Genomic DNA, 16,842 nt, shown 5'->3' with positions numbered 1-16,842 from the left:
CACTGGGAGCCCGAAACCCAGGCATATGCCCCATCTGGGAATCAGTGCATATGATGATGTCCAACCCACTGGGCCACACTGGCCAGAGTGATAACTCGGCTTTTAAAAACCGTATCTCAGCAAATAAATTTAGTGATAACATTTATCACACATAATTTTAAAATGCAAAGACCTAAATCTTGAAGGCAGTGAGGACCTCTCAATGGTGCTGTGAGAAGTGAAAGGGAGTAGCAGGTCAGGCCAGGGTATCACACGGATGCTGGGAAGGGAAGCCGAGTTTAACTGCTGAGCCCTGTAGGCCTGTCAGGCTGCCCGGAGGGGGATGACGTTCAGGAAATCAGTCCAAATTTCATGTGAAACAACTTTAATCATTTTAGAACCTCTCAGACATTCAAAATCCTAGACACAGAGCTCCTTCTAAAGAATATATCTGCTTACTGACTCAGCTGATACCAGAAATAAGCAGTTGCCTAAGGACCTGTATTTCTAAGGCAGCTAAATCTCGAGTCTTCTCAGTGAACATAGGATTCCAGGGAGCTAATATTGCACTTCACAATCTCTGAGCACTGGTCGATGTTCTTCTTAATCCTGTAGAATTTCTCCACATACTCGGATCGCCCCAAGAGCTCCACAAAATCTTCATCATGAGTGATTACCAAAAGCTGAAAGTTACGTTGCTGTGAGCGACTCTTTATTATCCTGAAACAATAGATTTAGAACATTTTGTTACTAAAGAACATATACAACCCTTTCTTTCCTTTATTTGAAAAAGCTATTGAGAACCTTGTTTGACATATGACCGTGAGTGGCAGGGCCTCTGCCAGCCCTGCAGGAAGTGGGGGCGGGGTGGGGTGGACCCGGGCCTCTGTCAGGTAGGAGCCCATCTCCTCTCCAGGCAGCGGGGGTGCATGTCTTGACTCTTCACGTAGGTCTGGCTAACGAACTGGTAAGAATACGTGATCTAGTTTCTTCCAGAACACAAAGTTCTTACCATAGCAGCTGGAAATGCTCTAAAGTTTTCCTTAATATCTATGCTGCTCAACTTTAGGAGTCTGACTTATTCCTTTGCCTTGGGTTTTCTTGACCTCTGACTAGTTTTCTCTGGAAGAAAATACTTTTTCTTTTTGAAAAGACAGACTACAGGCAAGGGGAATAACGTGTGCAAGCCCTGCTGCCTTCTCAGGAGCTGTGTCTACTTAGAATTCTGCCCGCCTAGTCACTAGATGCATCATGAGCATGACACACGGCCTGAGTGGGTGGACTGAGACACGGTGCTCGTTATCTATACACTGAGGTTACGAGGCTGAGACCTGAGACCTAAAAGACCTTTTCCTTATATCAACCACTTACATATCCCTTGCCCGGAGCTGGATGTACTTAGGTTCAAAAGCACTAGCCCTTACTTGCTGGTCACACAGGTCTCCTGGGAGGTGGCTCTGGGGTTGCTCAATTCTCCCTCTGGCTATCAGACAGGAAACATGTCTGCCAGGGGTCTCCCACAGGTGACTGTGCTGCAAGGTGTGTGCAACTTTACCTTCCTGGATTCCACTTAACCACCAATCTACTTTTGAATAAGAACTGTCACTCCTCATAGAGTCTGACGCATGTGGAAAGCTGGGGAGACAGTCCAAAACCACCGTGACCACCCAGAATGTTTTACAAGTCATGGTAACTCCTGTACACAACATGTGGGCCCCTCTGGTGGGTTTACAGGAAAGCCAAACCAAACCAGCAAACTCACCACAGTTTCCCGATGAACACATGGGGAGGTGCAGGGTGTGTGCTGCTGGTGGTCACCATCTAGTTCATTTTTAAAAATCTGATAAATTACTATCAAAAGGTAAAGCCAACCAGCTTCCCCAAGGAAGACACATCTAGAGGGGTTTCACCATGGAGCTCTCTTAATCTTACTTTAAACTTGAGAAACTTACTCAACCAGCGAATGTGCAAGAGATTCAATGTTTTCTCGGTCAAGATTCGTTGTTGGCTCATCCAAGGCAAGGATGCCGCAGTTCAAACAGAAGGTTTCAGCCAGGGCCAGGCGGATAATGAGGGAGGCTAACACCTGGAAAAAGCACCAAAGCTGAGCTTCCGCACACACCATTTTCTCATCCACCTGGGAAAGTGTGCAGACCTGGCTGGGTCTCTACACAGGGAAGGTCACAGGGCCACTGACCTGAGGTAAATCGCTGCTCTTCTGCTTGGGAGAGCCCGGCACTGTGACCAGACATGCCCTTCCAGAAAGTGAGCCGTCATGTGCACGACCTCAGCGTATCATGTGCAATGAAATAAAATGCTAAGAGCAATGCTGACCCCCTGCCCCAATCACATCAGCTATAACAAAACTTGAAATCACAGACGTGAATCAGAAATGCATTGCCATTTAGTATTAACTAATAATTTTAATAACTGGTATAAGATTAACAACCTTAAAATTCACAACCTATTTTATTTTCCTGATAGAGATTTATCAGGAAACCTGGACACATTACATTTCCCAGAGCCTCAGAGACCTTTTATCTCTTCCTTAAATCTCTCTGTTCTGTGGTCTAAAAGAGGCACCTAACCTACAAATGCTCTCACCCACACAAAAATATGTTCGTGCATTGTGAGACAATGAATGAATTCCTGGGCCACAATACCAGGAGGACAGAAATACAGCGTTATTTAAGCTTACCTGTAGGAAATCCAAACAACCCAAACTGAGGCACTTCCATGGCTAACAGAAACCTAACAGAAACCCCTCAGGCCCTGCTGAAACCATCTGAGGGCACAGGCTCACCAACAGGAGTGCAGGCGCTTCAGGAAGTCTAACCACCTGTGTGTAAGCTGGACCCCCCCCCCCCCCCCCCAACATGTGAGTGAAGGAGAGTCAGTGAGTTCGTGATTCCAGAGCAGCTGACAGTCTCTCTTTGATGGAGCGCTTGGCCCTTTGGACAGACACTTCTTCCTCCGTGTCTGAACCCACTGCTGCCACCTCCCCCACCACTCCTCGGAGTGGAGTCTAATGAGGTCCTGGCCCACCTCTACCAAACCATTTCTCTGTTTTCTCCCCCAATCACTACAAATGAATTTTTCTAATTTATAGTAGTTACAGGAAATCTACTTTTATTCAGACACTATTTTTGAAAGTATTTTTAATCCAAAGAGACATGTTTTAAACTATATTTTTCCCATTCATAACTACCACTGAAAATCACCAAAGCAAGTAGGGGATACTGATTATAGATCACAAATTTGTCGTTTTTTGCAGACTACGGTTATGATAATCTGCAGATGCCTTAAACTAGTATAGCTGTCTGGGCTGACAACAAAATTTAAAACTACAAAAATAACTTGGGTAACATGAGCATCTATTTCTAGAATTTTAAAAATTTGTTAAGAAAACCAAGGGTAAAGAGATGTTATCAATATAATCTCTTGCTTCTAATCTGAAAGGAGGACTCTGTGGCGTCTTGGGTACCAGCCTGTGCACAGGGAAGACCCAGCCTTGTTCCCCAGGATGCAGGCCCCACTGTCCTCACTCTAAAACACCTTCCCTCTAATTTGCTCTGTGCTCCATACCCAACCTAGGCTGTCCTCCCAGAGCCTCACGTAGCACCAGGTGCCCTGCCCCGCAGCTGAGTGTGTGTGTGTGTGTGTGTGTGTGTGGGGGGGGGGTCTGCAGGCCCCAAGGCTAGGCTGGGTGGTGTTGGGGGACTCAGACCTATAAGGGGGCTGCTTTCTCAATGAGAGGCTCATCTATTATAACGCCTCATCTGGCTCAACCTAGGATCTAGTCTGCTAATACTGCCTGTCACTGACTAAAACACACCTCCCCCTCCCACTTGACTTCTCTCAAATCAGGATGCATCTTATAATTACAAGTGCCTTTTTTCTTTCTTAGTGGCACATAAAATGGTGTGTCTTGCAATCAATGACACAGTAACTTATTCTCATAAGGAAGGCTGTAGAATAATGAATGGTCTTCAGCTCCTTGTTTTATACTGAGCCTATCCTGTGAGAATGGTTCAGGCCCTTCTCCTAAAAGCCTAATTTATGTGATGCTGCAGGAAATGCCGGTTAGAAGTGGGGGAGTGTATGAGGGCAGCAGATCCTGACCCTGAATGTGGCAGCCAGGAGCGTGGTAGGAGCTTCCACCATTCCCGGGCGGCCTTGGAGGATTCTACTGCACTGACATTTGTTTCTCTCTGTCGAGTCTCTGGGTGAAGGTGGCCCGTAGGCTCTTAGTACCTGCCTTTTGTCCAGCACTGCATCGTCCTCGCATATCCAAGGCCGTGTCACCCTTTAGCATCACCACGCGGTAGTTGTAATTCCGCCGTTTATCAGAAGCTGATACGTTTTCATCGGCATCAGACCGAATTTCTATATATTCAATATCTGACACAGAAGGAAGAAGATTTCAGAGGAACCTATACTCTGTAGCCTTTGTCATTTGCCAACATTATCAAATAAGCCCAGGAGTAACATGTGAGCCTGACACCACAGGGGAAGCCCTGGCTTGTCTGGAACCTTTCCTCTGGCTGAGAGTGTTCCCGTGGATTCCTGGCTAGAAGCAACCCAGAGACCCCAACCCCCTCTCAGCGCTGCCTTTCTTAGTTCTACTCTACTAAGAGTTTCCTCCTGACGGTTTCTTCTTATCGCATTTCGGCTTATCCCTATCGACACTCAACAGAATCTATTATGTCATCAGCTAAATATAATGTGCATCGTAGCCAAATATGTAAGGCCTACCAGGCTCTGGAATAGAAACCTCTGCATTTCTTCTTGCTACAAGATGTTGTCAAGATAAGAGTTCTTAGAACACATCAGAGAGATGTTCAGCAAGGGCCCGGGAGGGGATGCGGCACGATGAGAAGTCGTGCGGTGGGAGCTGGGACAGGGCTTTGGAAGGAGCTGGTGACACACCACGCGGTACCTTGTCCACGGTAGGTGCTTCGCCAGAGGTCACGGATGATTTTATTGATTTCTTCCATTTTCATACTGTGGAATTTCATTATTGCCCTGGAAAAAAAGCCAGTGGTACTTTTAATAGAATAATAATATGGTAACGTATTATTACATGTAACAGTAACATTAAAGTGTGAAATATATAATAATGTGTATAATAATAATGTAAGTAACATAACAATATCATGAAGTAACTTCCCTGGATATTTCAGTGATAAAAGTAGGATATAGTAAGAGCTAGAAAAAATAGTCAGGACAAGATCTTGCTGCTTGGCTAATAATGAGTAGTGCCGTCGTATTTCCAGAGCTCCAGGGTCCCTACCTTCTCCGTTTTCACTCTGTATGCTATGACAAACACTCCCTTAAATACACCCACAAATGCTGTGAACATCAGAAAACAGTGTTTAGCAGACTCTTTCTTAGGCTTATTGGAAGGGCTGTTCCCACTGATGGCCACCAGTTACAGGAAGACCTGCTGAATGGAAGAGAGTCAAGAGGGGAGGGAGGTGTACAGGGCCCTTGCTCTATGGGGAAATTGGCAAATCTCTGCAGATGCTGTTGTTTTCCTCTTTAATTACTAATAAGGTTTACCAAGAGTCAGTCTCTTGGGCTGCTTTTATTCCTCAGATCCGTGAGCTATTTATCTATTAGAAGCTTTGGTACAGAAAGGGCCATTTAGAGGCTTAAACTGAGCTGAACCTCAAAACTTTTATTCTCCCTTCCTAGCCAAAGATTCAGAAATCCTACTAATAGGTACACCCCTTCTGCCCCTCGCAACACTCTTAAAAAACTAGGAGTTTCTGAACACTAAAAAGAAGAAATGTTTGTAAAAACAGAAGTAGCCTTCAAAATCTAATGTTGTTCTTACTATTGTCACCTTTCACCAAAAAGCGCTGGGGTTCTGTGGAGGCCTATGAACTATAAGCGCTGCCCCAGTGACACACAGGCAGACATCGGTGCCACCGCCACACAGAGGATGTGAGGCGCCTCACTTCCATTTGCAGCCTCTTATCTGATACACACAAAAAGAAACTGAACGTAATGATTCTGCCTCTTCATAATCACTTCATGATCTTCTGGTTCACTAGCCAAAGAGAAAGAAATGACTCAACATAAATACATTTTAAGTATCAGATGAAGGATTTTGAAGTAATTGACTGGAAAAAACCATATTCTGCTTGATGATGAGAATGCAAGTCTCCATATTCTACTTTATACATCTGTCTCAGGCTAACATTTTATACTCCTTTAAAAGGATGGAGACAGCCCTGGTCAGTGTGGCTAGGTGGTTAGAGTATTGGCCCATGCGCCAAAGGGTCTCGGGTTTGATTTCTGGTCAAGGGCACGTATCTGGGTTGCAGGTTTGATCCCTGGCCCCAACTGTGGGTGTGTGTGGGAGGCAACCAATTGATGTGTCTCTCTCACATCGATGTTTCTCTCTCTCTCCCCCCCTATCCCCTTCCTCCCTTCCACTCTCTAAAAATCAATAGAAAAAAATATCCTTGGGGTGAGGATTAACAAAAAAATAAGACAAAGGATGGAGACAAAATGTCTAAATATTTGCTATAAAATACACACACACACCCTCAGAGAATGTTCTTGAGATCAATCATGCAATCCATAGTTTTTTGTTTTTTAATTAATCCTCACCTGAGGATATATGTGTGTGTGTTTAAATTGATTTTAGAGAGAAAGGGAGAGGGAGAGAAACATCAATGTGAGAGACATTGATTGGCTGCCTCACGAATGCACCCAGACTGGGGATTGAACCCGCAACCTAGGTATGTGCACTGGCCTGGAATCAAACCCACAACCTATTTGGTGTATGGAACAAGGCCCAACCTGCTGAACCACCTGGCCCAGGTTGTAAGCCATAGTTTTATATCCTATCCTGACTTTTATATTACTATCCTGACTTTTCAAATGACTTTTTTAAAAAATCATCTTTCCATTCAAGTTAAAAATCTTCCATAAATAAACATTCCCAAAGTAGAGCACAAGCTCCAGCTGAGGCAGGGGGTCCAAGGTGCCCCCTGTGCAACCGCGGAGGTGCATCTGCCCGTGGCTAGTGTGCTGGAGAGAGCACTGCGAGGAAGACCTAGATTCACCAAGGGCTGTGTCAGACACAGCTGAGGCTACCTGGCTGTATCCCTTCTGTCTAGTCTTGAGTTTAACCCCACTTGAGGGAATAACAATAATAATAGTGGTTACTATTGAGGAGCATTAACTTATGGAAGGCACAGATATGCTTAAACAATCATATTATTTCATTTAATCCTTATAATACTGGGAGAGTTAGGTTTGGTTATCCCCATTTTCCTATTAAGAAGATGAAGTCAGTAACTTCATCAGAATCAGAGAAAAGTGGGTAGACTATTAACAGCCCTTGAATATGATAATTAAAAATTTTAAAAGGCAGTCAAAATGCCATCCTTAAAGCCACCAAGCTCAGCTAGTTTTATGACTAAATGTTCTCCATTCTTCAAGGTACATTGGTACGCTTAAAACTCTCAAGTATATGAAATATTACATAGCAAAAAGAAATATAAGTAGAGCCTGACCTGTGTTGCTCAGTGGTTGAGTGTTGACCCATGAACTAGGATTCATGGTTCAATTCCTGGTCAGGGCACATGCCCAGGTTGTGGGCTCAATACCCAGTAGGGGGTGTGCAGGAGGCAGCTGATCAATGTTTTTCTCTCATCATTGATGTTTCTATCCTCTCGCCCTTCCTCTCTGCAATCAATAAAAACAGTTTTTTTAAAAGAAATATAAGTAGAAAGAGGAAAAAAATGTATAAGCCTATATAAGATCATTTAGTAGTGAGGTATTAAAAAGAATATATCAGGACCAAGTAGTATTTATCCCAAGAATAGTACAACAGAAAAAAAAAATTGATTCATTGTATTAATGGATTATAAGGAAAAAAATCATCTCAATAGATGTCCAAAAAGTACTTGTTATAACACTGAGTTTGATAAAAATCCTCAGTAAAAAATAGAAAATTTTCTTAATTTGACAAAATGACTCGATCAGATATCCACAGCAGCATTCAATTAATGTTGAAATATACAGAAGTGTTACTGCTAAAAACTGTAACAAGAAAAAGATGCCTCTTATTATGGCTACCCTAAAATAATATCCTAGAGATATCCCTAACAATTCAGGAAGATAATGAAGAGGAAGCAGCAGCCCAAAACATGTCATTGTTTCTGCAAGTGATATAACTGTGCACTCAGAAAATCTAAGAAATCAACTGTAAAGCTATTAAGACTAATACAGTGGTCAGAAATAAAATTAATAGTTTTATTATCTAGTAGCAAAATCCAATAGAAAACAATAGAAAAAAAGGATCCTAATCACAGTGGCAATTAAAATTATGAAATAAATACCTAGGAAAAAATCTAACAAAAAGGTACATGCTCTAAATGGAAAGCTATAAAACTTTACAATAGGACAAAGGAACTGACTAAATAGAAGAGACATACTATAGAGTCCAAAATGGGAGATTCAATACTGCAAAGATGTCTACTCTCCTCAGTAATCCATAAAGCAAATGCAATCCAAACACAACTCCCAAAAGATTAAAACATTTTTAAAATTAAATCCATAAGGTGACTCTAAAGTTCTTATTTCAAAAGAATAATGCAAAATAATAAATCACAGTAGGACAGGAAAAGAAATGAAATAAAACCAAATACTTGCAGAACTTTAGTTTTATAAATGACATTTTAAATCAGTAGGAAAGCTTTCAGTAGTGTTGGAGAAAGGAAAAACTTAAACTTATATCACTGCCCTTTAACAAACCTCAAATATAATTCTTCTGAAAACATTTTTATAATTTTAAGATTGGGGAGGCCCTTCTAATCCAGAAGCCATAAAGAAAGACTAAAGATTTGCCTACCTAGAAATTAAAAGTCACAAACAATACTGTAAAGTTAAAGGACAATGACAAACTAGGAATAACTAACTTGCAATGTATGTGAAAAGGATTAATATCCAGAATATATATTTAAAAAGTGGTACAAATCATTGAGAAAAAGACAACCTAATAGAAAAACTGGTAAAAATATATGAATAGGCAATTCTTGGAGAAGAAATACAAATAGCCAATATATGTAAAAAGTGTTTAACCTCACTAATAAATAGGGAAATGTAAATTAAAGTGAGCATTTTTTGTGTGTGTGTAACAGACTGGCAAAAATTAGAAAGGGTAATAATATGAAGACATAGAGAAATGGGTACTTTCATACACTATTGGTGAATACAAATTTTGTAAATGTGTTTGAAAGGCAATCTGGCAATAACTTAAAAATGTAGATAACCTCTGACCCATTAACTCTGTTTCTAAGAAGTTATCTTCCTAGTGTATCTGTACAAGTGTGCAAAGACATGCATTGTAGCACTATCTGTAGTAGCAATTATTTAAAAACTTCCTAATATGTCCATCTGTGGTTAAATAAAGTAGGCAACATCCATTTTATAGAATAGTATGCAGCCATTATAAATGAAGTACTTACATATATGAACATAAAAGATTTTCATTACATGTTAAGTGAAAGAAAAAGCCAACAGAAAAAGCCAATAGTGTGATACTATTCACATAAAAACAAAAAAGATCTATTTGTATAAACATACTTAGAAGAGCACTGTGAGGGAAATAAAAACATGTCACCAATGTACTAATACTTAAGTGCTGAATAAATGTTAGACATTGTCATGGAAATAAACCTAAGTCCAATGTGAACCATGTTCTGTGATTTGGATAGTAATGGAGTGAGTACCGGGAAGCATAAATATCTATAATATAAGGCTGAATGGGTTAACTCATATAAGTTGTACAAAATATTATGGAATACACAGGAAGGAAAAATTACATCTGCTTGGGAAGGGCTTCATCAAGGTAACGTTCCAAGGAAGAGAAATAGCATGGGAAAATCTGAGGTGTCCTAAGGGATGTTCAGTTTGCTTGGATCACAGTGAGTATTGAGAGATGAAATGGGAAAGGCCAGGTGTGGAAGTCTGTCCTAAAATTAGCAGGGAATAGAGACAACTACCTTTAGGAAAATTAACCAGGTGAAAGTATATCAGGGGGGTAGGAGGGACAAAGAAGTGAGGGAAAACTACAATAATATAGGTAAGAGTAAGGAGGGTCTGACGTAAGAGGGGGCTATGTAAGAAAAGCAGCTCTGACACAGGACTGGGTGAGGGTGGACTGCTGATCAACAAATACAGGCCCAGAGATGAACTACACACACCTTTAAGCACCCGGACTTTATAATAAACATTTAAGATTGACCTTGAAGGCCCATGACGTCAAGTAAACAATCATTCTGCTGAGGCAAAGATATGAATTTCATGGGCTGGAAACTGTTGTGGGTAAGTGGTCATCTAGTTAGTTGCATCAGCCCCACCATGTGCCTGGTGTACATATCATTTGGTTATATGCAAATATTAACTTACATGAAGTGGTACATTTTGTGAAAACTGGTTCCCACAAGAGAATGGAAAGGTCTAAGAGCTAAGAATATGGTGGTCTATAAATTATTTGGTCCTATATTTAATCTGAAAGATTTCCTTTAAATTTTCAGTAACAATCTATGTCATATTATGAGGACAAATGATAGCTTTAGAGTAGTGATAATTTTGGTGATCAATGAAAGTCTTAGGATATGATCCTCACAAATGACAAGGGCCTACTCATTTCCTGTTTGAAAGAAGGCATGGGACAGCATGAGGCCAGAAAGACAAAAAGACATGCGCCAGTGAAACAATTCTATATGATACCATAATGGTAGATACATATCATTATACATTTGTCCAAACCCATAGGATGTATTACAACAAGAGTGAACCCTAATGTAAACGATGGACTTTGGGGGATTATGACGTCAGTGTAGGTTCAACTGTTCCACTCTAGTGAAGGCTGCTGATGGTGGGAGAGGCTTTGGTTATTAGGTTGGGGGAGGTATATGGGAAATCTCTGTATTTTCTGCTCAATTTTGCAGTGAACCTAAAACTGCTCTAAATGAAGATAAGTGCTAATAAAAAATTTAGACAGAGCCCTAACCAGTTTGGCTCAGTGGATAGAGCGTCAACCTGTGGACTCAAGGGTCCCAGGTTTGATTCCGGTCAAGGGCATGTACCTTGTTTGAGGGCACATCCCCAGTAAGGAGTGTGCAGGAGGCAGCTGATTGACGTTTCTCTCTCATCGACGTTTCTAACTCTCTATCCCTCTCCCTTCCTCTCTGTAAAAAATCAATAAAATATTTTTTTAAAAAGACAGAAAAATAGAAATAGGGGCCAATGTAAGTGGTGCAGCTGTTTCTATCCATGTCCCTCTTCCTTCTTTATGCAGCATCTCCTGTAAACGTTAGGCTGACTACACTGTCCGTTAGTACCTCTTTGCACCAGGGCTTCTGCCCCGGCAATGAGACGATTTTCCTTTTTGTTCTAAGCTGTCCAGCTGCCTCCCACACGTGGACATTTAGTGAAAAGCTCTGTAAGCTTCTAAATTATCTTCTTCCTAAGTATACATACGTTCTCGTTTGATGTCACAAGTGAAGCATATTAGACCTCCCCAGGACCATAGTTCAGGGTTTTTGTTGCCGTTCTGAGGCCACATTTTAAATCAGGACTTAACCATTAGCAAAGATCTGAATGTCTGATATGGAGTAATTAGAGAGCAGGTATCTAAGGGGTTGAAAAAATATCATCTAAATAGTCCAAAACCTTACCTGCCGGGAAAAGACCTTCTAGGTCCTGCTTCTTTCATTATTTAAACCATCTCCAGGTACTAAGGAAGGTTAGCTACCATTTTGGCAAAATTTGAACTAATGTACATAAAATGGCAGATCTTGAACTGGATTTCCCCATTGTCTCAAGCTATTTTATTGAGTATTGATTAAAAGGGCCAAATACAAATATGCCTTACTAATAAAAAAATATTAGTTCAGAAGTATGAAAAACTAAGTTAATGAAAATAAAGTTGGAAAAAAGTAGAAAAGATTATATTTAACAAAGGACATTTTCTAACAATATTGTCTTTATCCTTGTATTTAAATTGTACCAAACTTTGAGATATATAGTTTGCTAAGAAATTGGCTATGACCATTGTTATTCATGATTACATTGAATACTCTTCCCTGCTGCCCTGGTACTTACCACCGTGAGAACTTCCTGTGTCCCAACATTTAGGCTAGCGGAAGCCCTCTCATATAGAGGAAATGGTATCTGAGTATCATGTTCCAAACTAATAATGATTTTCATTACCGAGCTAAACTCAAAATCCCTAATTTGCCAAACTTAAGTTGCACATTTAAAAGAAAAAAGACCACTTTTTCTAGATAAAACCCTTAAGACTATTACATTCTTAAAACTACTGAACTAATTTCCTTCAGCCAGACTCTCAAAAAAAACACCACAAAACAGCTTTTAAAATTCAAGCAAGGGTTCAACCATTATCACAAGATAAACATTTGGTTTTAAAAAAAACTGCAGTGAGTGTGAAAAGTCTCTGGTTATCTTTTGATTTTGGCTTGATGCTGGAGGGACCCAGTGCTGTAAAACTGCTGCATCCACGGTGAAGACAAGAATATGGTTGAAAAATGAGCCCTGACTAAGCCCTCCATGCATTCAAGTAGTCAGACTCAACAGATTCACAGAGAGTTGGTTACCTAGGATACAAAACTGTAAAAGTTATATGTTTCCACAGAATCTCAGCAGAATATGCAACCTTCCACGTTTGGGGAAGAATGACAGTGTAAGATTGGTATAAGGTTGAACAATGTACTCTGACATATTCTAAATCATTTAATTCTAATTGATATATTCTACTAAGGGACAAGGAGCAATACATTCTAAATAATGAATGTTTTCCCTCTTCTCAGCCAGTGCAAGTCTCTCAGACCATTGGCAATGCTTACAATTAGTGATGTTTTTAGATGATTACTAATAACAGATGGTAATCAGCTTTTCTTGAAAATGCATTGCTAATTTCCTGTGTTACCTTAAATAGACAGCTAAATGCAACAACTACACTGACTGCATGCTTCATTCTAAGAGGTGAAACAATGAGGGAAATTTTGGACCTCACTTTCCTCTAGGTGAGAAGGCAAATTTAAGGCTTAGAGTATAAACCTTAAGAAGGCCACTGTTTGCAAGCACAAGTCCACAAAGACTCAATTTTGGGGAAATTTGTACCAATTCTTTTCTTCTCCCTTAGTAGAATCCATCTGATTATCAGATAAAGACCTCAGTTTGGATTTGTTCCTTTAGTAAGCCCAAATTGCTGGAAAGCCCCGTACCTCCCTACCCCCAGAAACCCGATTGGCCACACCAAACCCTCTCACCCCCATCGCTTGGCTACGTGATGCCTCTGTGATTTTTTTCTCTACTGAAATGTCCTTCCTTCATTATTAAAGGCCCAGGTCAAACACAGACTATGGGGCACCTACCATGGTCTCCCCTGTTGGACTGTTTGCAGGAGGGACAGAATATGATCTCTCCATTTTCCCTGACAAGAAGACAGAAGAGGGATTTGGGAATGAACATGTGCATTTCTGAGGACATTCCTCTTCTTGTGGCTACCACTGGCTCTCTGAGTCTGCAGGAACAGCTGGAGGCCCCTAGCAGTAGTGTTCTATTCAGTCAGTACACATGAAACCAGGTCTGCAGTCAGTGTACTAAGTAGAGGAGCGACCTAATAGTAGAATATGTGCAAGTAAAATTTAAAACCAAACCTTTCTACCTAAATGGGCCCTTCAAGCTATCACCCCATTGTTTTGCTCCCCTTCACAGAACTTTTTGTAAGAAGTATCTATATTCGCTGTCTCCATTTCTTACCAAACATCCTTTCCTCATCCAACTTCTAGGCTTTAGTTCCAACCAAGCCACTAAGATTGCACCTCAAAATCATTAACCTCCATTTTGTCAAATTCAAGGGTTGGGTTGCTTTTTTTGTTTCTTAAATTTCAGTGAGTTTTTGATTTTTAAAAATTTTATTTAAATAAATTTTAAAATCTTAAAATTTTATTTAAGGTTATATAATATTGACACAATATTATATGAGTGTCAGGTATACAAAATAGTAATTAGCCATTTATATACCTTATGATTTATGTTCCTCATGATTACTTTTGTAAGTGGCAGTTTGTTATCTTCACTTGCAATCCCTGATTTCCAATGCTGCTGAACATCTTTTCATGTTTGATTATTTTGTTTCCTCTTTGAAACATTTGTGTCTTTTACCCATTTTAAATGTATTATTGGTCATTAATCCAATTGGTCATTACATTCTTTTGTTGTTAATTACCATCAGGTTATACTTTTTCCATTAATTTTTTTTTTAGAGAGAGAAGGGAGGGAGGGAAGGAGAGGGACATCGATGTGAGAGAGATACATTGATTGGTTGCCTCCTGCACATGCCCCAACTGGGTCTGGGGATCGAACCTCCGACCCAGGTTACCCTGGACTGGAAATCAAACCTGTGACCCTTTGGTGTGCAGGCCAAGGCTCTAACCACTGGACAACACAGGCCAGGGCTTAGTCATTACATTCTTAATCCCCCTTTATCTTTCTCACCCATCTCTCCCATCCCTTCCCATCTGACAACTATCAGTTTATTCTCTGTATTTATGAGTTTGTTTTTGTTTTGTCTTTTTAGATTCCACACAGAAATGAAATCATATGGTATTTATCTTTCTCTGTCTGACTTATTTCACTAGCATAATACCCTCAAGGTCCATCCCTGTTGTTGCAAATACAAGTTTTCATTTATTTTTACGGCAAGGTAATATTCCACTGTATATATGTACCACATCCTCTTTATCCATTCATCTATTCATGGATACCTAGGGGTGAATGTATCTTTTCAAACTGGTGTTTTGGATTTCTTCAGATAAATACCCAGAAGTGGGACTGCTGGGTCACAGGCAGCTCTATTTTTAATTTAGTGAGGAACCTCCATATGTTTTCCACAGTGGCTGCACCAATTTGCAATCCCACCTAAAAGGCAGGAGGGTTTCTTTTTCTCCACATTTTCACATCCCACTCCTCAGGGAGGACCTTGGAAGCTGAGCTATCTTTGTTAATCTCCACCCTGTAAGTGTGCGACTGAGTCCCCACCCCTCCTTCCTATCTAATAAGTTCCAAGATGATACTCATAATGCTGCTCCAGAACCACTTTAAGAATCAATGCATCTGATTTTTAAATATGCATGTTAAAAATTTAAAGGTAAACACCTAAATAACTAAAGTGGAATATATCATTTACAACCCAAAGAAGGGAAAAGAGAAATAAAGAAAAATTCCACAGAAGGCAGAAAGTAGAAAAAAAAAGACAGAAACAAATTTGTGAATTGAAAGAACTAAATTCACTAGTGAAAAGAACAAGATGGTCAGACTGAATAAAAAATTCTGGGGGGAGTTGGGGATGGGGGGATAAGGACACATGTAATACCTTAATCAAGAAAAAAACCACAAATTCTGTTATATGCTGAATATATTATGCAGATGTAAGAAATAAGGCAGTTTAGGCAATGGCACAGAGATAGATAAAATGACCAATGAAACAGATGGAAAACCCAGCAGTGACCCATACACATATGGAATTCTGATGTGTGACATAAGTGACAGTGCAGATCATTAAGAAAAGGATAGGCTCCTCACTACACAGAGCCAGGACGACTGGTTAGCCACAAGGGGAAAAGTGATACTGGAGTCCTACCTGACCCTGTACATAAAATTCCATTTAGGATTATATACTTAAATGTACTTAAATGTGAAAAGACAATCTTTAAAACTTTTAGAAGGACACACAAAAATAGGGAAGGATTTCTTAAACAAGACAAAAAAAGAGCTAACCCAAAAAGAAAAGATTGGTAAATTCAATGACCCTGAAATCAAATCTGTCCACTAGAAGACACTATAAGAAAGTGAAAAGATAAACATGAAAAGTTTGAAAAAAATATTTGTAATATATATAACTTAAAAGTAATTAAAATGCAGAAGAGATAAAGAACACCTTCAGCCGAAACCGGTTTGGCTCAGTGGATAGAGCGTCAGCCTGTGGACTGAAAGGTCCCAGGTTCGATTCCGGTCAAGGGCATGTACCTTGGTTGCGGGCATATCCCCAGTAGGAGATGTGCAGGAGGCAGTTGATCGATGTTTCTAACTCTCTAGCTCTCTCCCTTCCTCTCTGTAAAAAATCAATAAAATATATTAAAAAAAAAAAAAAGAACACCTTCAAATCAATTAGATGACTGAGAGCCCTGGCTGGATGACCTAATTGGTTGAAGCGTCGTCCCATATACTAAAAGGTTGCGGGTTCGATTCCTGATCGGGGTGCATACCTAGGCTGTGGGTTTGAGCCCCAGGTGGGGAGCATACGAGAGGCCACGAAATGTTTCTCTCTTCCTTCCTCTCTAAAATCAATAAACATATCCTTATGTGAGGAGTAAGGAAAAAAAACCAAAACTAATAATACATTAAATATAGGTAGAAGACATAAACTTTTCAAAGAGGAAGCAAAATGGTCAAACATGAAAAAGATGTTCAGCAATACTAGAAATCAGGGGACTGCAGATGAAGACCACAATGATTTAACATTTTAAACTCAGATTGGCAAAAATTAAGAAACTGAAAAAAATCAATGTCAGAAAATGTGTTTTAAAAAATCCTTATATTCTGCTAGTGGTGCAAATTAGTGAAAAAACTTTGGCAAAAAACTTAACATTATTTTGTAAAATTGAGCATACCCTGCAACCCAGAAACTTTACCCCACATATACTCTAGGGTAGTGGTTGGCAAACTGTGGCTCGGCAAACTGCGGCTCGCGAGCCACATGCGGCTCTTTGGCCCCTTGAGTGTGGCTCTTCCACAAAATACCGACTTCTG

At 40.2% G+C, this 16,842-nt stretch overlaps 1 protein-coding gene across 1 annotated transcript in view; it reads right to left on the bottom strand.

The window, feature by feature from the left end:
• Positions 1 to 347: 347 nt before the first annotated feature.
• The window catches only part of RAD50 (RAD50 homolog, double strand break repair protein), a 74,110-nt gene continuing 57,615 nt past the window's right edge, over positions 348 to 16,842 (bottom strand). Inside the window, exons 22-25 of the mRNA XM_005865534.2 lie at positions 4,919 to 5,004; positions 4,238 to 4,380; positions 1,932 to 2,065; positions 348 to 699 (exon numbers count right to left, since the gene is read on the bottom strand). Of these exons, the coding sequence (XP_005865596.1) occupies positions 513 to 699; positions 1,932 to 2,065; positions 4,238 to 4,380; positions 4,919 to 5,004 (550 nt within the window). The 3' untranslated portion in view covers positions 348 to 512. The remainder of the gene's footprint in view (positions 700 to 1,931; positions 2,066 to 4,237; positions 4,381 to 4,918; positions 5,005 to 16,842) is intronic.

Source organism: Myotis brandtii, unplaced genomic scaffold (genome assembly GCF_000412655.1).
Source record: "Myotis brandtii unplaced genomic scaffold, ASM41265v1 scaffold208, whole genome shotgun sequence".
NCBI lineage: Eukaryota > Metazoa > Chordata > Mammalia > Chiroptera > Vespertilionidae > Myotis > Myotis brandtii.
The sequence above is the reverse complement of the archived record's forward strand: the minus strand, read 5'-3'. Positions and strand labels throughout refer to the sequence as shown.